Source organism: Argiope bruennichi, chromosome X2, assembly GCF_947563725.1.
Source record: "Argiope bruennichi chromosome X2, qqArgBrue1.1, whole genome shotgun sequence".
Taxonomy (NCBI): domain Eukaryota; kingdom Metazoa; phylum Arthropoda; class Arachnida; order Araneae; family Araneidae; genus Argiope; species Argiope bruennichi.
Window position 1 is genome coordinate 120191676 of NC_079163.1, and position 18275 is coordinate 120209950.

General features: G+C 31.0%; 2 protein-coding genes across 5 annotated transcripts in view; one reads left to right on the forward strand and one right to left on the reverse strand.

Moving 5' to 3' along the window:
• Positions 1-18275, reverse strand: part of LOC129960360 (uracil-DNA glycosylase-like) — a 148891-nt gene that overhangs the window by 20595 nt on the left and 110021 nt on the right. Inside the window, exons 1-2 of one of the 4 annotated variants that reach the window (XM_056073764.1) lie at positions 1492-1646; positions 194-305 (exon numbers count right to left, since the gene is read on the reverse strand). The exons of 1 other annotated variant lie outside the window; for it this stretch is intronic. The gene's annotated coding sequence lies outside the window, so the exon portion shown is untranslated. Of the gene's footprint in view, positions 1-193; positions 306-1491; positions 1648-18275 lie in introns of those variants that run through there. 2 more of the 4 variants (XM_056073765.1, XM_056073762.1) reach the window with 2 other exon arrangements.
• LOC129959861 (uncharacterized) lies at positions 2269-2838 on the forward strand. Its single transcript, XM_056072754.1, has one exon. The coding sequence runs from the start codon at positions 2269-2271 to the stop codon at positions 2836-2838; it is 570 nt and encodes a 189-aa protein (XP_055928729.1).

Sequence of the window (18275 nt, forward strand, 5' to 3'; positions counted from 1 at the left end):
TTAAAACTTATTAACTTATCAAATGCAAAAGTAAAGTTCTTTTTAACAGCATGCTTTTAGCTCACTCTCAGCCTAGTGGTAATAGGCCAAGAAAGGAATCTGCTGCAATTCATCAAAATACCAATATTGCCTTGCCATCAAGACATTAAATTAATGATTTAGGACTAGGAAAAATTATTAATAATACTAATACCTAGATAATGTATCGGGTATACATTTGACAAGATCATTTTAAAGAGAAAGAATGTCAAAATCGTATTTTCCATTCAGTGAAGAAGTATTTCAGACTGCAAGTAAATTCTCTGCTAAAATAAAAGAAATTAACTGAATAATAATTTTTGACATACCTTATATTAGCATAAATAGAGCATAAGCAAATCTAGGCATTGAATTATATATTTCTTGCTTAAGTGAGTGAAATAAGACAAATAGTACAATTGATAAAAAAAAAAATAAAAAAAATGGCATTCTGTTTTGTACAATATTAATGTAAAAAATTCATAAAAAAATCACTATCAAATATAGCTGAATTAAACCGGATTATCACACCAGCCTGACTTTATTTGGAGACTAAGAGGTAACAATATATGTATGCTAGTCAAAAATTGAAATGTTTTTCACATATTATCAAGTACCGAATGAACAATGCTGTATAATGTGAAAAGCACAATAAATACTCTCGTTATTCCCCAAATAAAAAAAAAAAAGTGTATGAAGAGGCTGCTAGTGTGAAAAATTTCTTGTAATTCCCAACATGTTCATTTTTGGTGTTTATAATACAAACTACTTTAAGTTTAATTTTTTTATTCTATTGGAGAATATAAGTTTAAGAAATGCATTCAAAATATAATTATTCATATGAAATAACTTTTAAAACTAATTTATTACCTACAATAAGAAATATTAGCTTATATTTTTGAAGATAAAATTTTACAATAGACCATTTCTAGAATAGAGAGATCATTTCAGGCATATCAGTAAAAAGTCAAGGTTAAAAAGTATTTCTTAGAAAGGTAATACTGAAAGGCTTCTCTGTATATAAAGAGCAGAATTTACCAGCACAACATAAGAAATATTATATGATTACTAAAAATTAATATATTGATCTTATGAATGAAATTATTGTTTAGATAATGTCGCTTTAAGTTATTTTACGATTTCAATCTTCAACTAGTAAATTTAAATGTTCATATCAAATTATTCTTCGAGAAGCACTACAATTGGAATAAGGATAACTGAAGAGGTCGAAAGGAAGATGTTACTTATGCCAAAATACTCCAAATCAAATCAAATCAATCGAATAGATTAACGCAAAATAGAATGACAGCCTGTTGACATCTACAGAAAAACACAAAAACATGTCAATAAAGCGACATCTGTTTTTTAAAAAATAATCTTATTCGGAAATTCATTTCTATATTGAAGTAAAGAAATCTTTCTTTTAAACTGAAGTACAGCAAAAAGGAGCGAAAAAAAAAAAAAAAAACTCACACAAAGAATCCTATGAATAGATAAATTGACTAAAACTTTAATTAACTTCTCCACTTCTGTTTGGAATTCACAATAAATTCTGGCGGGAAATTCATTTCATTTCACTTCCGATGGAATATATCCACAGAACCACCAAAGCAGAGGAATAACAAATACTTTTTGAAGTATTTGTAAAGTTAGTATAAAGTGTCGTTTCTCTTTTCATGTGTTCAGTAAAATCTGAGTCGGGCAAAACAAATCGGAAAATGCCGATGCATTCATTATGATAGCCTATCGCCATACTCTTGTATTGTAGTGATCGTAGCGCCATCTTTTATTCATGTCATTCTAAAGCGCTACCAATCTACTTTCCCTAATACAATCTATGTTAATACTTCGCCCGGGGAATCCCGTTCTGTGTATACGTGCGCTAAGCAGTGATGTTCCGATAGTTGTTAGTGTAATAAAGAGTTTATTTTTCTAATAGCGATGAAATGCTTTATACAACACTCTACATGAACATCACCACAATGGTGACCCGGATAAGAAATCTCGCATCTCTTTTGATTTACATTGTTTAATATTATCTTACTAAGTTTCGCTTTGAAACGAAAGCGCACTTCATGATGGAGGAAATCTCAGCGGTGAAGATGCCTAACTTCATTCCGTCCGACACTTCCCTCTGGTTTACGATGATGGAGTCAACATTTGAATTGGCTATTCCAAAGCCAATTACAGCTTCTCGCACTAAATTCAACTACTGCGTGAGCACCTTGAATCGCGATAACTGTGAGCGATATGATTCTTTCGCCAGATGCAACTGACCCTTTCAGCCAACTTAAATCTGAGATCATTTCCCGATGCGGAGAATCGAAATCCCAGGAAATTCGTAAGTTATTGGCTGGAGAGCAGTTGCACGACAGAAAGCCGTCCGAGCTGTTAAGAATTATGCAAAGACGTGCCGAAAGTCACAATATTGCCTATTCTCTTTTACTGGAATTATTTCATCAGCAACTGCCATCAAATGTGCAATCGATTCTTGCCTCAATACAACCTTTGACATCTCAAAAAGCCTCTGAAATAACTAACAAAATACTGGATATAACACCAATCCAGGTAAGTGCTGTTTCGAATTTAACTGCTACAGCTGATTCTGAACTGTTATCAGAAATTAAAATGTTGCGTAAAGAAATTACACAGATGCGTCGCCATTCCAGAAGTCATTCACGGAATCGCCAACCTCGTTTTCGACAGAAAAGCCCTGCTAGTAGTGATGATATCTGTTGGTATCATCGGAAGTACGACTCCAAAGCGCATAAATGCATTCCGCCTTGCAATTATCAGCCAAACCACAACGGCAAGGAGTAGCGGCGACATACGCCTCGCCTAGTAGTTCTCGTCGCCTTTTTGTTCGCGATAGAAAATCAAATGTAAATTTTCTCGTTGACACTGGCAGTGATTGTTGTTTGATTCCTGCGACTAGAAATGATAAACTGTGTATTCCGATTCAAAAATTCTTTGCAGCAAATGGTTCTATCATAAATGTTTATAAACAAAAGTTATTATCTTTAGATTTAGGTTTAAGAAAACAATTTGTTTGTCCTTTTTATGTTTGTGATATTAAAATTGCAATTATTGGTGCAGATTTTCTTCATTATTTTAATTTGCAACCTGATTTAAGAAATCGTCGTTTAAATGATATGTATACACATATAAATGCTCATGCTATTCTTAATAATACTGATGTTCATTCTGTAAAATCTGTATTTTGTAATGATGATTTTTCAAAGTTATTGAATGATTTTCCTAATATTGTTGAAGCTCCATGTGCAAACCAAACAGTAAAACATTCTGTTATGCATCATATTGAAACTTTTGGTTCTTCTGTTTATGCAAAACCTCGTAGGCTAGCACCCGATCGCTTAAAAATGGCTAAAACGGAATTTCAGCATATGTTGGATTTAGGTCATATGCGGCCATCCAACAGCAATTATGCCTCTCCTCTACATATGGTTCCGAAAAAAGGAAGTGACGATTAGCGTCCTGTTGGTGATTTTAGAGCTCTTAATGCTCAGACCAAAAAGGACAAATATCCTATTCCCAGTGTTTTGGATTTTACTAGCGAACTACATGGAACCAAATTTTTTCTCATATTGATATAGTAAAAGCTTTTCATCAAATTCCGATTGCTCCCGAGGACGTTCATAAAACAGCTATTTGTACTCCGTTCGGACTCTTCGAGAGCACTCGGATGCAATTTGGTTTGTGCAATGCATCAAGTACCTTTCAGAGATTTATTGATGAAGTTACTAGAGATTTAGATCGTGTGTATGCTTTTATTGACGATTTATTAATTGCTTCAAAATCAATCGAAGAGCATAGACAACATCTCAGAGCTCTCTTTTCAAAATTAGACCATTATGGACTTACAATTAAATCTTCTAAGTGTACATTTGGTGTTTCTACTCTAGATTTTTAGAATTTAAAGTTTCCAAAGAAGGTATTTCTCCAATTCCTGATCGAGTTAGTGCAATTCAAGAATTCCACACGACCCACTACCCTTACTCAACTTCGTAGATTTTTGGGTATGTTTAATTTTTACCGCAGATTTCTTCCCAAGGCAGCTCACATATTATCACCTTTGATTAAATTTCTTGAAGGCCATACTAACAAAAAGAAATCACCAAGGCCTGCAAAAAAATCTGAAACTACTCTGCATTGGTCTGAGGAAGCTGACAAGGCATTTTCTAATGCTAAGAAAGCTCTTGCCGAAGCTACCCTACTCAAACATCCAATTCCTGGAGCTCCTTTAAGTCTGTGGTGTGATTCATCCTTATTTGCTATTGGAAGCTCTTTAAATCAACTTTCAAATGGAATTTGGGAACCCATTGCATTCTTCTCAATGAAACTTTCCAAAAGTCAAACTAATTGGTCAACATACGACAGAGAACTTCTTGCTATTTATACTTCCATAAAAAATTTCGACACATGCTTGAAGGTAGGGAATTTTCAATCTATACTGATCAAAGACCCCTTACTGAAGCCTTTAAGCAAAAGCCGGATAAATGCTTACCTCGTCAACTGAGACATTTAGACTTTATATCCCAATTTTCTACCGATATTCGTTATGTCAAGGGTACAGAGAACATTGTTGCAGATGCATTGTCTTGCATTGAAATCGATTCAATTTCAAAAAAGAATTTAAATTTTCATGACATCTCACTTGCACAGTTAAATGATTCTGAACTTAAAGAATATCTGAAGTCTTCAAATTGTAAAATAGAAAAGCAATATTTTCCCTTAGAGGATGTAACCTTGTATTGTGACTTATCTACTAATTCACCTCGTCTGTACATTCCAAATTCTTTTCGTTCAATAGTTTTTGAAAATATTCACAATCTTTCTCATCTTGGCATTCGAGCAACAAGAAAGCTGATTACTAAACGTTATTTTTGGCCAAACATGAATTCACTTATTAAAAATTCTGTTTAATCTTGTCATAATTGCCAACGTTCTAAAATTCAAAAACATACAAAATCTCCTATAGGCACTTTCGCTTTGCCAGATGCTCGATTTGCCCATATAGATATCGATTTCATAGGACCACTCCCACTATCTGATGGTTATAAATATTGTATGACAATAGTTGACCGATTTACCAGATGGCCGGAAGCTATTCCTACTTCAGATATAACTGCTGAAACAACATGTAAAGGCCTAATTCATAATTGGATATCTCGTTTCGGTTGTCCAGTAACTATAACTACAGATCAAGGTAAAAATTTTGATTCACATCTATTTAGACATTTGAATAATATTTTGGGTACAAATCAAATCCACACAACGTCCTACCATCCCCAATCCAATGGACTTGTAGAACGTTTCCACAGAGATCTTAAGAGTTCTATTATAGCCCATTGTCAACCAAACTGGACTGAAACTATTCCCATAGTTTTACTCGGAATTCTATCTGCAATTAAACCAGACATAAATGCCACATGTGCTGAATTAGTCTTTGGTACAACCCTCAGATTGCCTTCTGACATTTTAACCTCAAAAGTAGATCTATCAGTACCAACAGATACTTATGTATCAAAATTCAAAGCACTAATGCAATCTATAAACCCTATCTCTACGTCTAGACACTCGGTTAAGCCTATTTATATTTATCCATCCTTAAGTACTTGCTCTCATGTACTTTTTAAGAGTGGACAGGGTTAAACCTCCTCTTTCACCTCCTTACACTGGTCCACACCTTGTAATCAGCAGGAAAGATAAAACTTTTGTATTAAAAGTTAATAATAAAAATGTCACAGTTTCTATAGACCATGTCAAACCTGCATATGTGTTGACAGGTTCTAATGACTCGTTACCTTCTGTACCTGCAACTATTCAACTATTCATAAAACTCAAGGTGAACTTTCTTCTAAAAATGAACAATTACCGACAAAACCAACTATCATTCGTAGTGGACGCCATGTCCATTTTCCAACGAGGTTAATTACTGAGATATAAATTGTCGTGTATCTATATATTGTAACTGTAATTTTATGTATTTCATATATTATTGCATCTATTTCTATTTACCATTTGAAACCATTATCCTATATTATACTTATTGTATTATGTGATGTTTCATTTTCATGCGAGTATAAATATCTTGTATTATCACATTTGTCGTTCTCCTTGTTCACTAGGGGGATACTCATGTAGTGATCGTAGCGCCATCTTTTATTCATGTCATTCTAAAGCGCTACCTATCTACTTTCCCTAATACAATCTAGGTTAATACTTCGCCCGGGGAATCCCGTTCTGTGTATACGTGCGCTAAGCAGTGATGTTCCGATAGTTGTTAGTATAATAAAGAGTTTATTTTTCTAATAGCGATTAAATGCTTTATACAACACTCTACATGAACATCACCACAGTATAATCCTCTACTCTAATTTTCACAAATAATCAAATTGTGGTCAAAGCAATCGATAAAACCTACAATATATGCAAATTTCTATATCCATCAAGCTGATTTTTTAACCCAAAAACCAAAAAAAATCGGTAAAATCTAAATCTGATTCACTTGTTGCCAAGTCGGTTGCTCTTCAAAGTACAGGCTCAGTGGTCAACAGCTGTATAACTTGTCGTTCTGTTGATTTCCTTGTTGTTTCGTAATCAAATTCATATGAAAATTCAATTGTTTACAATATAATAATTTTCCGATACGATCTAAATGATCAGAAATTATGAACCAAGTCTTCAACACCTCCCTTCTGCAACAGTGAGGAAATTTACCGTCAGGAAGGAGGATAGTGTGGAGGGACAAACAGTCACCGAAAAGTGGTAGTTTGCGCCCCTTGCCTCTGACCTTTAACTTCAAGTCTCCCACTGACATAGTTCATGAAAAATTACAATAAATAAATAAATAATAATTACATCAAACATGAGGAAGAAGGTCTGAATATGTAACTATTATACAATGGTATTTTTCGAAGCTGGTATCGAAATCTCTCTCTTTTTTTTAGTGTTTCAAGCAAGTTTTGATTTGAAGCAGTGCTTCCTTGGTGTTGTTACTGTTTTATCAAACATTGTCGGACGGATATAAATGTGAGCACGTTCTCTTTCTTACTTCTCGTTAATGATGTGTTTTCAGCATACTTATATGTTTGCAATGCCAATTTTGGAAATGTAAGAATAATGCAAATTTTTTTTTTATTGGCATCTATTGATGAATAATTTAAGTCATTTGTGGAAAATCTGGTTTCTGAAATTTAAAAAAAAAGAATATTGTTAAGCATTTGAATCTGTTAAAGGTTTAGCGCATCAATCAAATGATAAGCATTTTGTCAGTAGGGGAACCAACCATAATGCTGTGGCTAAAATGCTTTCCTGTTGATTGGATTGGCTTAAAATAGTTAATAATGAACAATGGGAGACAAGAAGGAGTAAAAAATAATTTTTTTAAAAATCTGAAAGTTGAAAAAAAATCACCAATAAAACAAAATATATCATTTGAAAACCAAAATTATTTTGAAAATTGGAAGGAATTTTGTGACAAAAAGGATCAAGTAAAATTCTTTTTGTATAGAAATTTATCATACGATTTGTTTAAAATTGTACAGATAAATCGAAAAAGATATCATCCAGTTACTAAGCTAAGAAATAAGAGTATTTCTATCCAATCTTTAAATAAAGCAGGTTGGCTGATAAATGACATGACATTTCACATTTTAACATTATAAAGAATTGAGCTAACTGTAAAATCTTTTTCAATGCACTTGTGGCTTATTAATGCTACTCAGAAAGACAGGACCTATTGGGAAATTATTATACGAAATATGAACAAAAAATATGCATTGCATTTTAATCCATAAAGTTTTTCATGCGAGGATTTTACCAAAATTTTACCAAAGCAGAAGATTAGATTTTGAGAAATTGGCATTTAACGATGTAATTAGCATTAAAACGGGAATTAAGAAATTGTACAAATCAATATTATTTCCCAAAGAATAAGAAAAGAAACGAAATTCAAATGGTTTTACAAAGAAAGATGTTCAGAATTAAAAATTTTATATAAAAATTATATTCAACATTTTCGCCAGTCATTTGGACTTTTCAACATATTCATTTACTTCAAATTCTACTTGAACATGTTCCTGATTCTGTTTATTTATTTCATATTATAAGGCAAAATTATAAATGAAATATTGTTGTTTAGTTGTCTTTTTAAATTCTCCTTTTTTGAAAGAATTATATCTAATGAGTTAAAAATAAATATAAGTTCGGTTTTGTATTTGATACCACTTCAATTATAAAATGTTTTAAATCTGAAGTGAAGATAACGAGCTTTTTGATGTTTAGGCTGATTCCTTCTCTGAAACATTTTCAGATTCAAAGACAAAAAAAAAAAAGTTTACAATGAGAAAAATCATAATATTTCAGTGCTCGGTGTTGGGTAGTTAGTAACCCGAATACTATGAAAATTTATCTGAAAAGCTCTTCATGCCTTTATTCGAGAGATATTTCTTAATCATTTTCTTGAACTACAAATCATTTCCAATCGAACGAAATATTTACTTTTGTTTCTACATATACCATTTGGATGTGTTCTTTACATATTCCAATACATTTGAAGAGTTTAGAGTAAATAAAATGTTAGTTTATTCTGAGTTCATATTCTCAAATATCCTAGAATAATCTTATGTGGAGAACGTCTTACTTTTTTAAAGGGGGAAGGAGGAGGAGGAGAGGGGGTTGTGAGATATTTCATTCATCGACTCTAGTGTGGAAATTCGTCAATTTAACCCCTTCGCTTGCAATGACGAGTCAGGCAGGTGCGTTGAATTATTAAATTTTTAGTATTTAAATCTTTAATTAAGTGAAAGTATTAAGTAATATAAAACTCATGAATCACTTATAAGAGCTTCAATATCCCAAGTGTCCTTTAGGTTATTATAGGGATTGAGATAACAATAAATGTTCCAAACTGGATGCGTCATCTTAGGAGTTAAATAAATTCGTGGGTGATGATATTAAGAAATAAATAATTTTGCTTGTATTTATTATACAAGTGTGCTCTTATTATGAAGTAGACGCTTTTTAATTAACTGCATTATCCGCTGAAAATTGGAAGATTATATTGTGTTTTGGGTTTATGACTGTCCCATATATAATAATAGGATGTTGAAAGTAATAAGAGAACAGACAAACGAAAAATTAATCTTATAACTTTAAACGACCATTTCTTCACACATCACGAATTCTAACTTTAACATTACATCTTTTAAAGGAAAGAATATTATTAATTAATCTAAATGTTTATCGATCAATTTTTTCGAATGTGGTTGACAACCAACTTCAGTACTTTCGTTTCACAATATACTGAAAATTAAAGTCATGTCACAATAAACAGCGAAAAAAAAAATCATTGCTGAAAGTAGAAAATTTCATAACTTAGATGCCACCATTGAAAAATCTTCAAAATTTGAGCATTTTCAATAAAATCTAGAAGCATTTAGAATTTAGAACCAATTATTCTAATTCTTCTGAAAAAATTCTGGATGAAATTTTTACTATTCAGCAGAATAAATATTTCCCATTGCTGGAAGTAGCAAAAATATTTTGAAGGGGGTGTAAACACTGAAGGTCCGGATTATATTTGTTCTAATTATATTGTCTACTTGGAATATGGAAACATGGTTAAAAACATGGAACTGATTAATATGATCAAAGAGCGGGAGCAGCATCCCCGAAACTTTCTTGCATACTCTTTAATAAAGATGTAATCCCCCTGCTCCTGGCATAAAAGCTGTGGACTTGGAGTAACGTGGCCGTGAATACTAAGAGTACTCAAATGTTCATTTTTAGAGTTTCGCACACGAGAGTTTTATGCTTCTTAATATTGTGAAGAAAAGCATTTGGATTTTGGAATTCCTTTTTTTTCTCAACCGATTTGAAGCAGAATTTGACACAGAAATACAATTTTGAAAGCAGAATCACACGATAAATTTCATTTATCAAAGCCAATGCGTTTTTTAGCTACATGTATGCAAATGTGCAGACGGGCAGACAATTAACCCTTTGGCAGAATTTGTTCGAAATCTGATCTAGACTTTAGAGGCTAAAGCTGTGTATTAAATTTTATCTGTCTAATTAGTTATGCTTCGTAGTTATTATATTTACTTGCTCTCAGACAGACATACTTCTTAAGAATGAATTTCGTTCGAAATTTTATAGAAAGCCATAAATTTTGTGGTAGAACCACAAACTAAATTCATCTCTATAGTTCGATGCCGTTTTGAGTTTTCATGCTTTTAGATAGACGGATATAATTCCAAAAATATATTTAGAGCACAGAAAGGTTTGAAATGTGGAGATTCTTCAGAATGTCGGTCACTGTTTTTTTGTGATTACAACACTTTCCTTTTGTATTCTTCGTATATGAGAAAGTAAAAATTATTAAAAAGCTGGGTAATTATTAAAATATTTTAAAAATCATCATTACTCGAGTTATCTTAACTAATTGCTATGTTGTTGGTATGTGAAAACTACGGGCCTAAGAAAAAAATTTAATTTAATATGATATTAGTCACATAACCGCTGCCATCAACTCATTGCATACTTTTTCCAAAGCAATGTTTCTTAGCACGTCTAAGATATTCAATTTTACTTCGTGCTTTCCGTTGGTAGCTCTTGGTATTTATAAAACATGCCAATAGTGGTTCCTTGACTGTTATTTTTTTATGCGTGAAATGTTTTGCTTGTTTAATCGCTTTTTCAAATCATTCAGCATAGAAGAAATCCACATTTAATAGCTTAAACTGCAGCATGCAAGCTGAATTTGTTAGTTTTTTTGGTAAGTAAATAGTAAAAAGCAAATTTAGAACTTTTTCTCCTACAACGTTCATTGAAGAAAGGAACAGTAAATAGTTAAGATGCTAATTCATACGCAAAGTAATCCTGCACCCAAATGTCTGATTTCTGCGGGACAGCGATTCTGCAGGGCTTTTGGACTCCCAGGAATCGTTTTACTTCCGATTTACGATTTTTATTACCGAGAAAAAAATACTGTTAGTTTTTCAAAATGTAAAAATTAATTAAATATTCACTTAATTGGAAATTAATTGAAATTTTGACGTTTTCCACAATAATTTCAGAGAAAATTATGTGACAAGAAATATTTTAATATCAATTTAAAATTCAAAATTTTGCCTTTCCAGTGATATTAAATTTTTTTTAACCTTTTTTTTTAAAATTTTTATTATTATTTAAAAAATTGATAAAAAAAAAAACCACCCTCTGATTTACTTTGGCTGCATTTTTTTTCGGAATTTCTTTTTCATATCTTTGGAATTTTTTTTTATTGGTTGAAAGTAGTTATTTTATGGTGCCTAAAGGAACTGAAAAAAAGAATCGATAAATCCTTCATTTTCAAGCTATTAAGAATAATCAAGGGCAGTTAATCAAATGGTGTGGTATAAAAAGAGGGATTGTGTGCATTATAATAATTTATACAAAATTGGTTTTTACATTAAAAATATTATAATTGAAAGTATTTGTTCTGAGCAACATCGGGTATATAAGTAGTATATTAGTTTAAAAGTAATTACTTTTGCATATAATCTTTATTTAGACAACTTCATTGACTCTACGTGTTATCTTTTTGAAGAATGATTTGTTTTGAAGATTGGATATTTATTGATAAGATCTAATTTTTAAAATTGAATGCGTAACTTTCCAGTAATCTAAGAATTAAAAAAAAAATCCATTTCACTTTATTATTTTTCTGTCCAGCAGCAGGAATTCATCTCACCAGTGGCGGAAAATTTCGGATAGTCGTGGTTGATCCTAATTGAAACATAATAAATTTAAATAATAAGCTATAAAGTTTCCCGGTGTATGTGGCTTTTTAACTTCGTAATTACTAATCTATAGTGAAAAATATTTCTATTTAATACCTTTAATAAATTCTTTTATTTTAATACTAAAACATACTAATAACTTTTACTTGAGTCCAGTTACAACCTCTTCCACCAAACAATTAAAATAAAGGCGTCGGAAAATCATTTTTATACAATTGGTGAAGATAAAAAGAACGAACATACTTAATTAACGAAAACAATAAAAAAGTAAGTACATTTTAAAAAAAAGCTTTTAGCTTTATATTGAATTAATCAAAATGTATTCAAATAACAAACAATACTTCAACGTTGTTTCAATAAGCTATTCAAGGAGCTGGTGAAAATCTTCGAGTTTTAATTAAAAACTTCCCAGTCATCCACATTTCTCCAAATATAAAATCCCTTTAATAATTTCTAGGAATTAAACAAATGCTTTTCAATAATTTTTAAGAACTCGAGGAAAATAATAAAGATGACATTATTGTTTTCTGGCTCCCTTTTCACCTTCGCTCCTCTAATACCCCATGCGCCACGTTTCTGAAAAAAGCTGAAAATAAATTGTCAAACACGAAATCTCTCCTATTTGTTTGTAATTACTTTGTTATGAAGGTCGTGCTTTCATCCAGAAGCTATTTCGCTAATCTATGATTTCTTTTTTTATTTTCATTTTGAGAGAAAGCATAAAAAACAAGCCTTTTTTTAATTAAGAGAGAATCAGGTTTATTCTTTGGTTAATACGGATAAATATTGATGTTAATTCTGAAGAACTTTTGTTTAAGGAAATGGCTGGAAAATATATTTCCTATCAACGGTACGGTTACTGTCATTTTCTAAATGAATTTCAAAGTTGCTTATCCTAAATTTGGAGAACATTAGTTGTATAAAAAGAAAATAAAACTTGTTTAGTTCCTTTCAAACAAAATTCACTATAGACCATCGACTTAGCGGCAGAAGATAATTGTATGCTCAAAAAATAATTATTTCCCGTAAAAACAACTAGTGGTAATAAATTAAATATTTATTGATGCATTGAATTTTTTCTAGGTTTTTGAGTAGATGAATAGCGAAAATTAAATATTTCAGGAAGGATACCCTCGAATCTATCTGTTTTGAGTCAGCAAAATGCTATTCTAATTTCACCAAAAATTAAAAAAAGAAATTCATTCAATATTTAACCTATGAAAAAAAATGTAAGAACAATAAAGTAGGAAGTTGAAAAAGTTTTAATTGCAGTGATTTGTTTCCTAAGATTACTATTTCAAAAATTTTGATGTAAACCTTGACATTAAATACATTTTACAATATCCCTTTTATATAGTATCTAAGTGATAACAAAATGTCTAAGTGAAAAAAAAAACATTTCACAATATCTCTTTTATACAGTAGCTAAGTGATAACAAAATGTCTAAGTGAAAAAAAAAAACATTTCACATCTCTTTTATATAGCATCTAAGTAATAAAAAAATGTCTTATACTTATTTAGTAAACTTTTTCCTTCTATCTCACGAATATCCGCACACAATCATAATAGGATACCTACATAGCAGGGACAGCTACATATTATTTTCGTAAAATTTCTCACAAAGATCTCTTAGAAATTATATAATCCTGGAACCTTACACGGAGGGTAAATTATCCACGAGCTTGTCTTAAACAAATTTGTTATATTTATTGCTTTCTTTATATGTTCAGAATGTTTTGAAATAAGTAATTTTTATAATGCCTATTTTGTCGAAGGGTAAAAACGTTAATTCTTATGCTAGAGTTTGTAGGTTCTAGTTCAATTCGAGGCGAGGGGAATTTCGTTCCATTTCCAAAGTATTTCTCTCCCAGCGCATAGACAATAAGTACGAGGATGAGAAGTGATCTAACTTAGTATGAAGAGTCTAAAATTTTGGTGGTGTGACTGTGCTGGCTTCATTTCTGGTGATTTTCTTCCGCTCAAGGGGGAAAGATTTGAGCTTGGGTCTTCAATGACTATTTTGTAACAGCTCGTATTTCTATTTGTGATGACTCTGTCATTCAGTTATTTGGACATTTTAGCATGGGTGTGTGTGTCTATCTTTTATGGATATTTTATCTGCAAAGCTTTGAGGAATTTTTATAATTCCTGAGGATTTCGATTTTGTTTTATGATATTGCACAAAGGATCCTTTATTTTTATTCAAAGCGATTTTATTTTAATAATGCTGGAATATTATATCAATATACTTAAATGAGGGAAAAGTGCCAGGCTTTTGTAAATGAGAAAATAAACAATTTGTAACACATCGTATAATAGAATTAGATACCAATAATATGTGGACGTTGTATCTTAAATATTTTAGAAAAATGCTAGAACAGTAAATAAATATGCTAAAGCTGGAAATATTGGCAGATGTTTACTAAAGTGATTATAACCACATGATTTTTTAAAGAAATAAATTACAATTTTAAACAAAAGACAAAAAAGAAGAAAATATGGTTACAAATAAGCCCCTTCAAGATTATATTTTGATTCTCTGTTTTCCTTTAACTGCTTTTTTTATTTAAAAAAATGAAAAAGGGGGTAAAAATAGACTGTTTTATAGTGGAAATTGCATAATTGCTCTCATATTTTATTACTCGAGTCTATGAAAACTTGAGTTGACATAAAGCGAAAGTTAGAGATGCAAAGTATTTAAAAGAATTGTTATATTAATCAATAATCGAGGTTGCGAATATTCCTTTCTGGATATTAGCATTTCTGGGATTACTTGGGTTATCCAAAACTTCACTTTTCCGGATCATTGCCTTCAGAAAAGTGAGAGATGCAAGATCAATGACGTTTGAGCTAACGAGGAGCTCTGTGATCTTTTTTATAAAAACGTTCAAGTGTGTTCAGTCTCTCTGGTGTTGGAGTAAGACTCAATCGAGGAATTACCATAGCAGTGAAGCAAAGATCAAAAAGATGCGGCGTAGGTACAATTTCGATACCCGAGAGGAATCACTCATAGTTGATCTCTGGTACTTCAGAACCCTATTTAACACTAGATTAAATATTGGCTTTAGTTGGCCGAGAGTTGATGTTTGTTCTAAATGTTTCAAAATGAATGAGAAGATCAAAGTAGCTAAGACCGATGAAAAGAAGGAAATATTTATGACTGAAACTACGTAAATCAAGAAGCGAGATTTGTTTTTTTTCCCTCTTCTAACAGAAAAAAGAGAGGAATTACCTTAAATTTTGACTGACAAAAAAACAAAAAAAACAAAACACAACAACTAAAAACTTTGTCCCGTCGAAAATCCCTTACACATAGATAGATTATAGTAATCATTAACACCACAATATACCACCGCACTTGGAACCGTGAAGACTCCTTGTCAGTTTGGTGAAACAGTACTCACTTTTGATTCAGAATTCGAACATCGTCACTGCCTTCCGAACGACTATTGAAAAATCGAATTTTACGGTGTTTTACGAAGAATTCGGGTAATAACATGTATTCAATTATGTAACTAGTTTTCTTAAATTATACATATTTTTGAACAATAATTTTGAATTTTTAAACCAAACAAAATTATATTCTTTGAAGCTTTTATTAGAAATATATTATATTCAAACAAATAAAAATATAAATATATACAAATATTTACAATAAATGCAAGTTAAATACAAAAAAATTATATATAAATATTTACATTTTAAAGCACTACTTTTTAGGAGTGCATATAAATTTGGTATTTCTTGAATAGATAGAAGAGTATTGCTATTAATTTCTTAAAGGCTTTGAATAAGTTTGCTTTTTTCCCCATTAGAATATTTCCTTCTTTTGGTTGGGAAAAGGAATGCACTATTTTTGTAATGATTATTGATTAATTTATGAAGACATAACAGCTAGAAATTTTCGTCTGAAGTTGGTTTCTTTAGTCGAAGACAACTGAGCCTTTTACATTCAGTTTGTTAGGAGAAGGATATTGAGAGGTCTATTGATTGTTAAAGAGAAGGAGATCGAAGTAAGTGACACTACAGCAAAAGCAAATTCATTTTAAACTTGTTTTAGAGAAGAATATTGCTGTGATTTAGGGGGCTTGATTTAATTCAGTTTTGTGTTATAAGATCTTCATGTTTTTACAATCAAGTTGATTAGGTTTCTCATTTTAAAGCGAGGAAGCTTATTTTTCATTATACTTTACTGCTTACTATTATGTGAATTGAAGAACACCACGTTAATATTAATGCTCCAATATTACTCGTCCAAGCATGCGTCCAGGCATCTTAAGCAAATAGAATGCACTTAAGCAATAGAAACTGAAAAGATGATGAACAAAGTCGAATACATTGTTAAACCAAGTCAACATAAAGAAATTCTTTCGAAAAGTGGACAGTTTTATAGCTCAGGATAAGTAATTTTTTTATTATGATTGAAGGAAAATCAACAGCACTTTCATGAAATTATTTGCACACAGGCATTTGGAATTCACTCCGATAAAAGGAGTTTTTGCTTATTTTTTTATAACGAAACAAAATAATAAATATCGGGGAAAAGTCCCTTTTGAAGATTTGAGGTAGATGAGAAAAAACTCGTTATTCAAAGAGGAAAAAGTTATAAAGCAAGTAAATTTAAAGTCGTGACACCAGGTTTAATTATAAACTCTATAAAACTTCATGATGTACAAAAATTATTGACTAAGCATTTTGGACAGAATTGGGAGCATCTCAACAAATCAATTTTCAATGAACACATTTTATAATCAGAAGCAGGTCTGGAAGGAAATCCAAACAATGAACAAAGTGGAAATTTTACGAGAGACTGAAGAAAAAGATGTGGCCATGAATTTTTTTTATGTTTCAATTTTTTTGATAGTAAAAGTATACCATTTTATTTCAATGAAATTTTGCTAAAATTATTATACTTACTATTTTCTATACAATATGTTTTAATTATTTAGATTTGAGATTGCTGTACAATTGGCAACACTCAAAACTAGTTATCTCCAAAACAAAATAAAAAATAACTCCCACCATTCTCGATTTTTATTAACATAAAATGCATGCAAAAACACACTGCCCAAATACTTCGAACGCCTTGCTGAATTTTTCTCATTTTGGCAGGATGTGATCTCACTCTCAGAATCATTTTAATAGACATAACAGAAAATCCATTTTCCCAAGGGATTTTATTTTGGAAATGGTCACTTTTGCAGCTACACGACACAAATACCGCTTCTCGATTGATAAATAACAAGACATTTCCAATTTATCTCTCATTGTGAAGCATTAAAACAATTGACAAGTCTTTTGAAATGATTACATTACTTATTCTGTAATTCAGGAGCTTCAGAATATATTGAGAAATTATTATACCAAATTTCAGCAAAAAATATGCATTAGATTTTAATTTATGAGTTTTTTTCGTAAGAGTATCTGACCATAATTTAGAATTTAAGAAAACAGTATTTGAAAATGTAAAATAAAATTAAAATGTAAACCAGTCAAACATAAAAATGAATGCAGCTTCCCAGCAAATGAAAGCTCAAACGAATTTCAAGCAGTTCATAAAGAAAACTATTCAGAAATTAATAATATTGAATAAAAAAAAAAGATTTGATAGTTTCGTTTAGAATTGACTTTTTTATGTAATTATCTACATTAATACATCTCGGAAAGCTTTGTTTTTAACTCGATAAATATAACAGAATAATAATCAATTTGACTTTCATCTAACTATTCTCCTAGGAGAAAAATATAAAGCTCGAAAAATCTTTAACTCTTTTACACCCCCGCACGATAAAATTTTGGTGTCAAGTTTTTATATCAATGATAGATCGCCCACTACTTTACGCCCATACTCCATTTTCCGAGGGATTGCGCTCGAAGGCGTTTTATGTCACATCTTTGATCTCATGGAAGTAAAAACTATTAAATATCAGAATGTGTGTGATTTTTCTAATACGTAAACAGTGTAAACGTATTGGCTCTACTAGAGCTAGAGTAGTAAACATTGCTCTTCATACCTTAAATTGTTAAAATGGGTGCATCCGAAATTGATTTCCCTTTTTGTTGTTAATCCAAAGACCTCTTAACCTTTAGGATTACTCCCTTAGGAGCGCGAGCAATGGCAAATATTAAGAGAAAAAAATTGTTTAAATTTAACTAACTCTACAAATTTAATTTAATTTAACTCTACAAACACAATGATCATTTAAACATCGCAGCTATTTATTAATAAAATCAGTTTTTAAAAAGACACATATTTTAGTGTACTAAAAAGTTTAGTATTATTACATTAACATTCCATTTTAAAAAAAACATTAAGGCTATTTTAGGTTCACCTAGAGTTTTTAATCGCTGTTCAGGGGAAGAGGACGGCATCTAGACTAACACTATACAAAGTACTGTGCCACACAAGCGGGATACCATTTGATGTCGACGAATTTGAACGCCAAGTT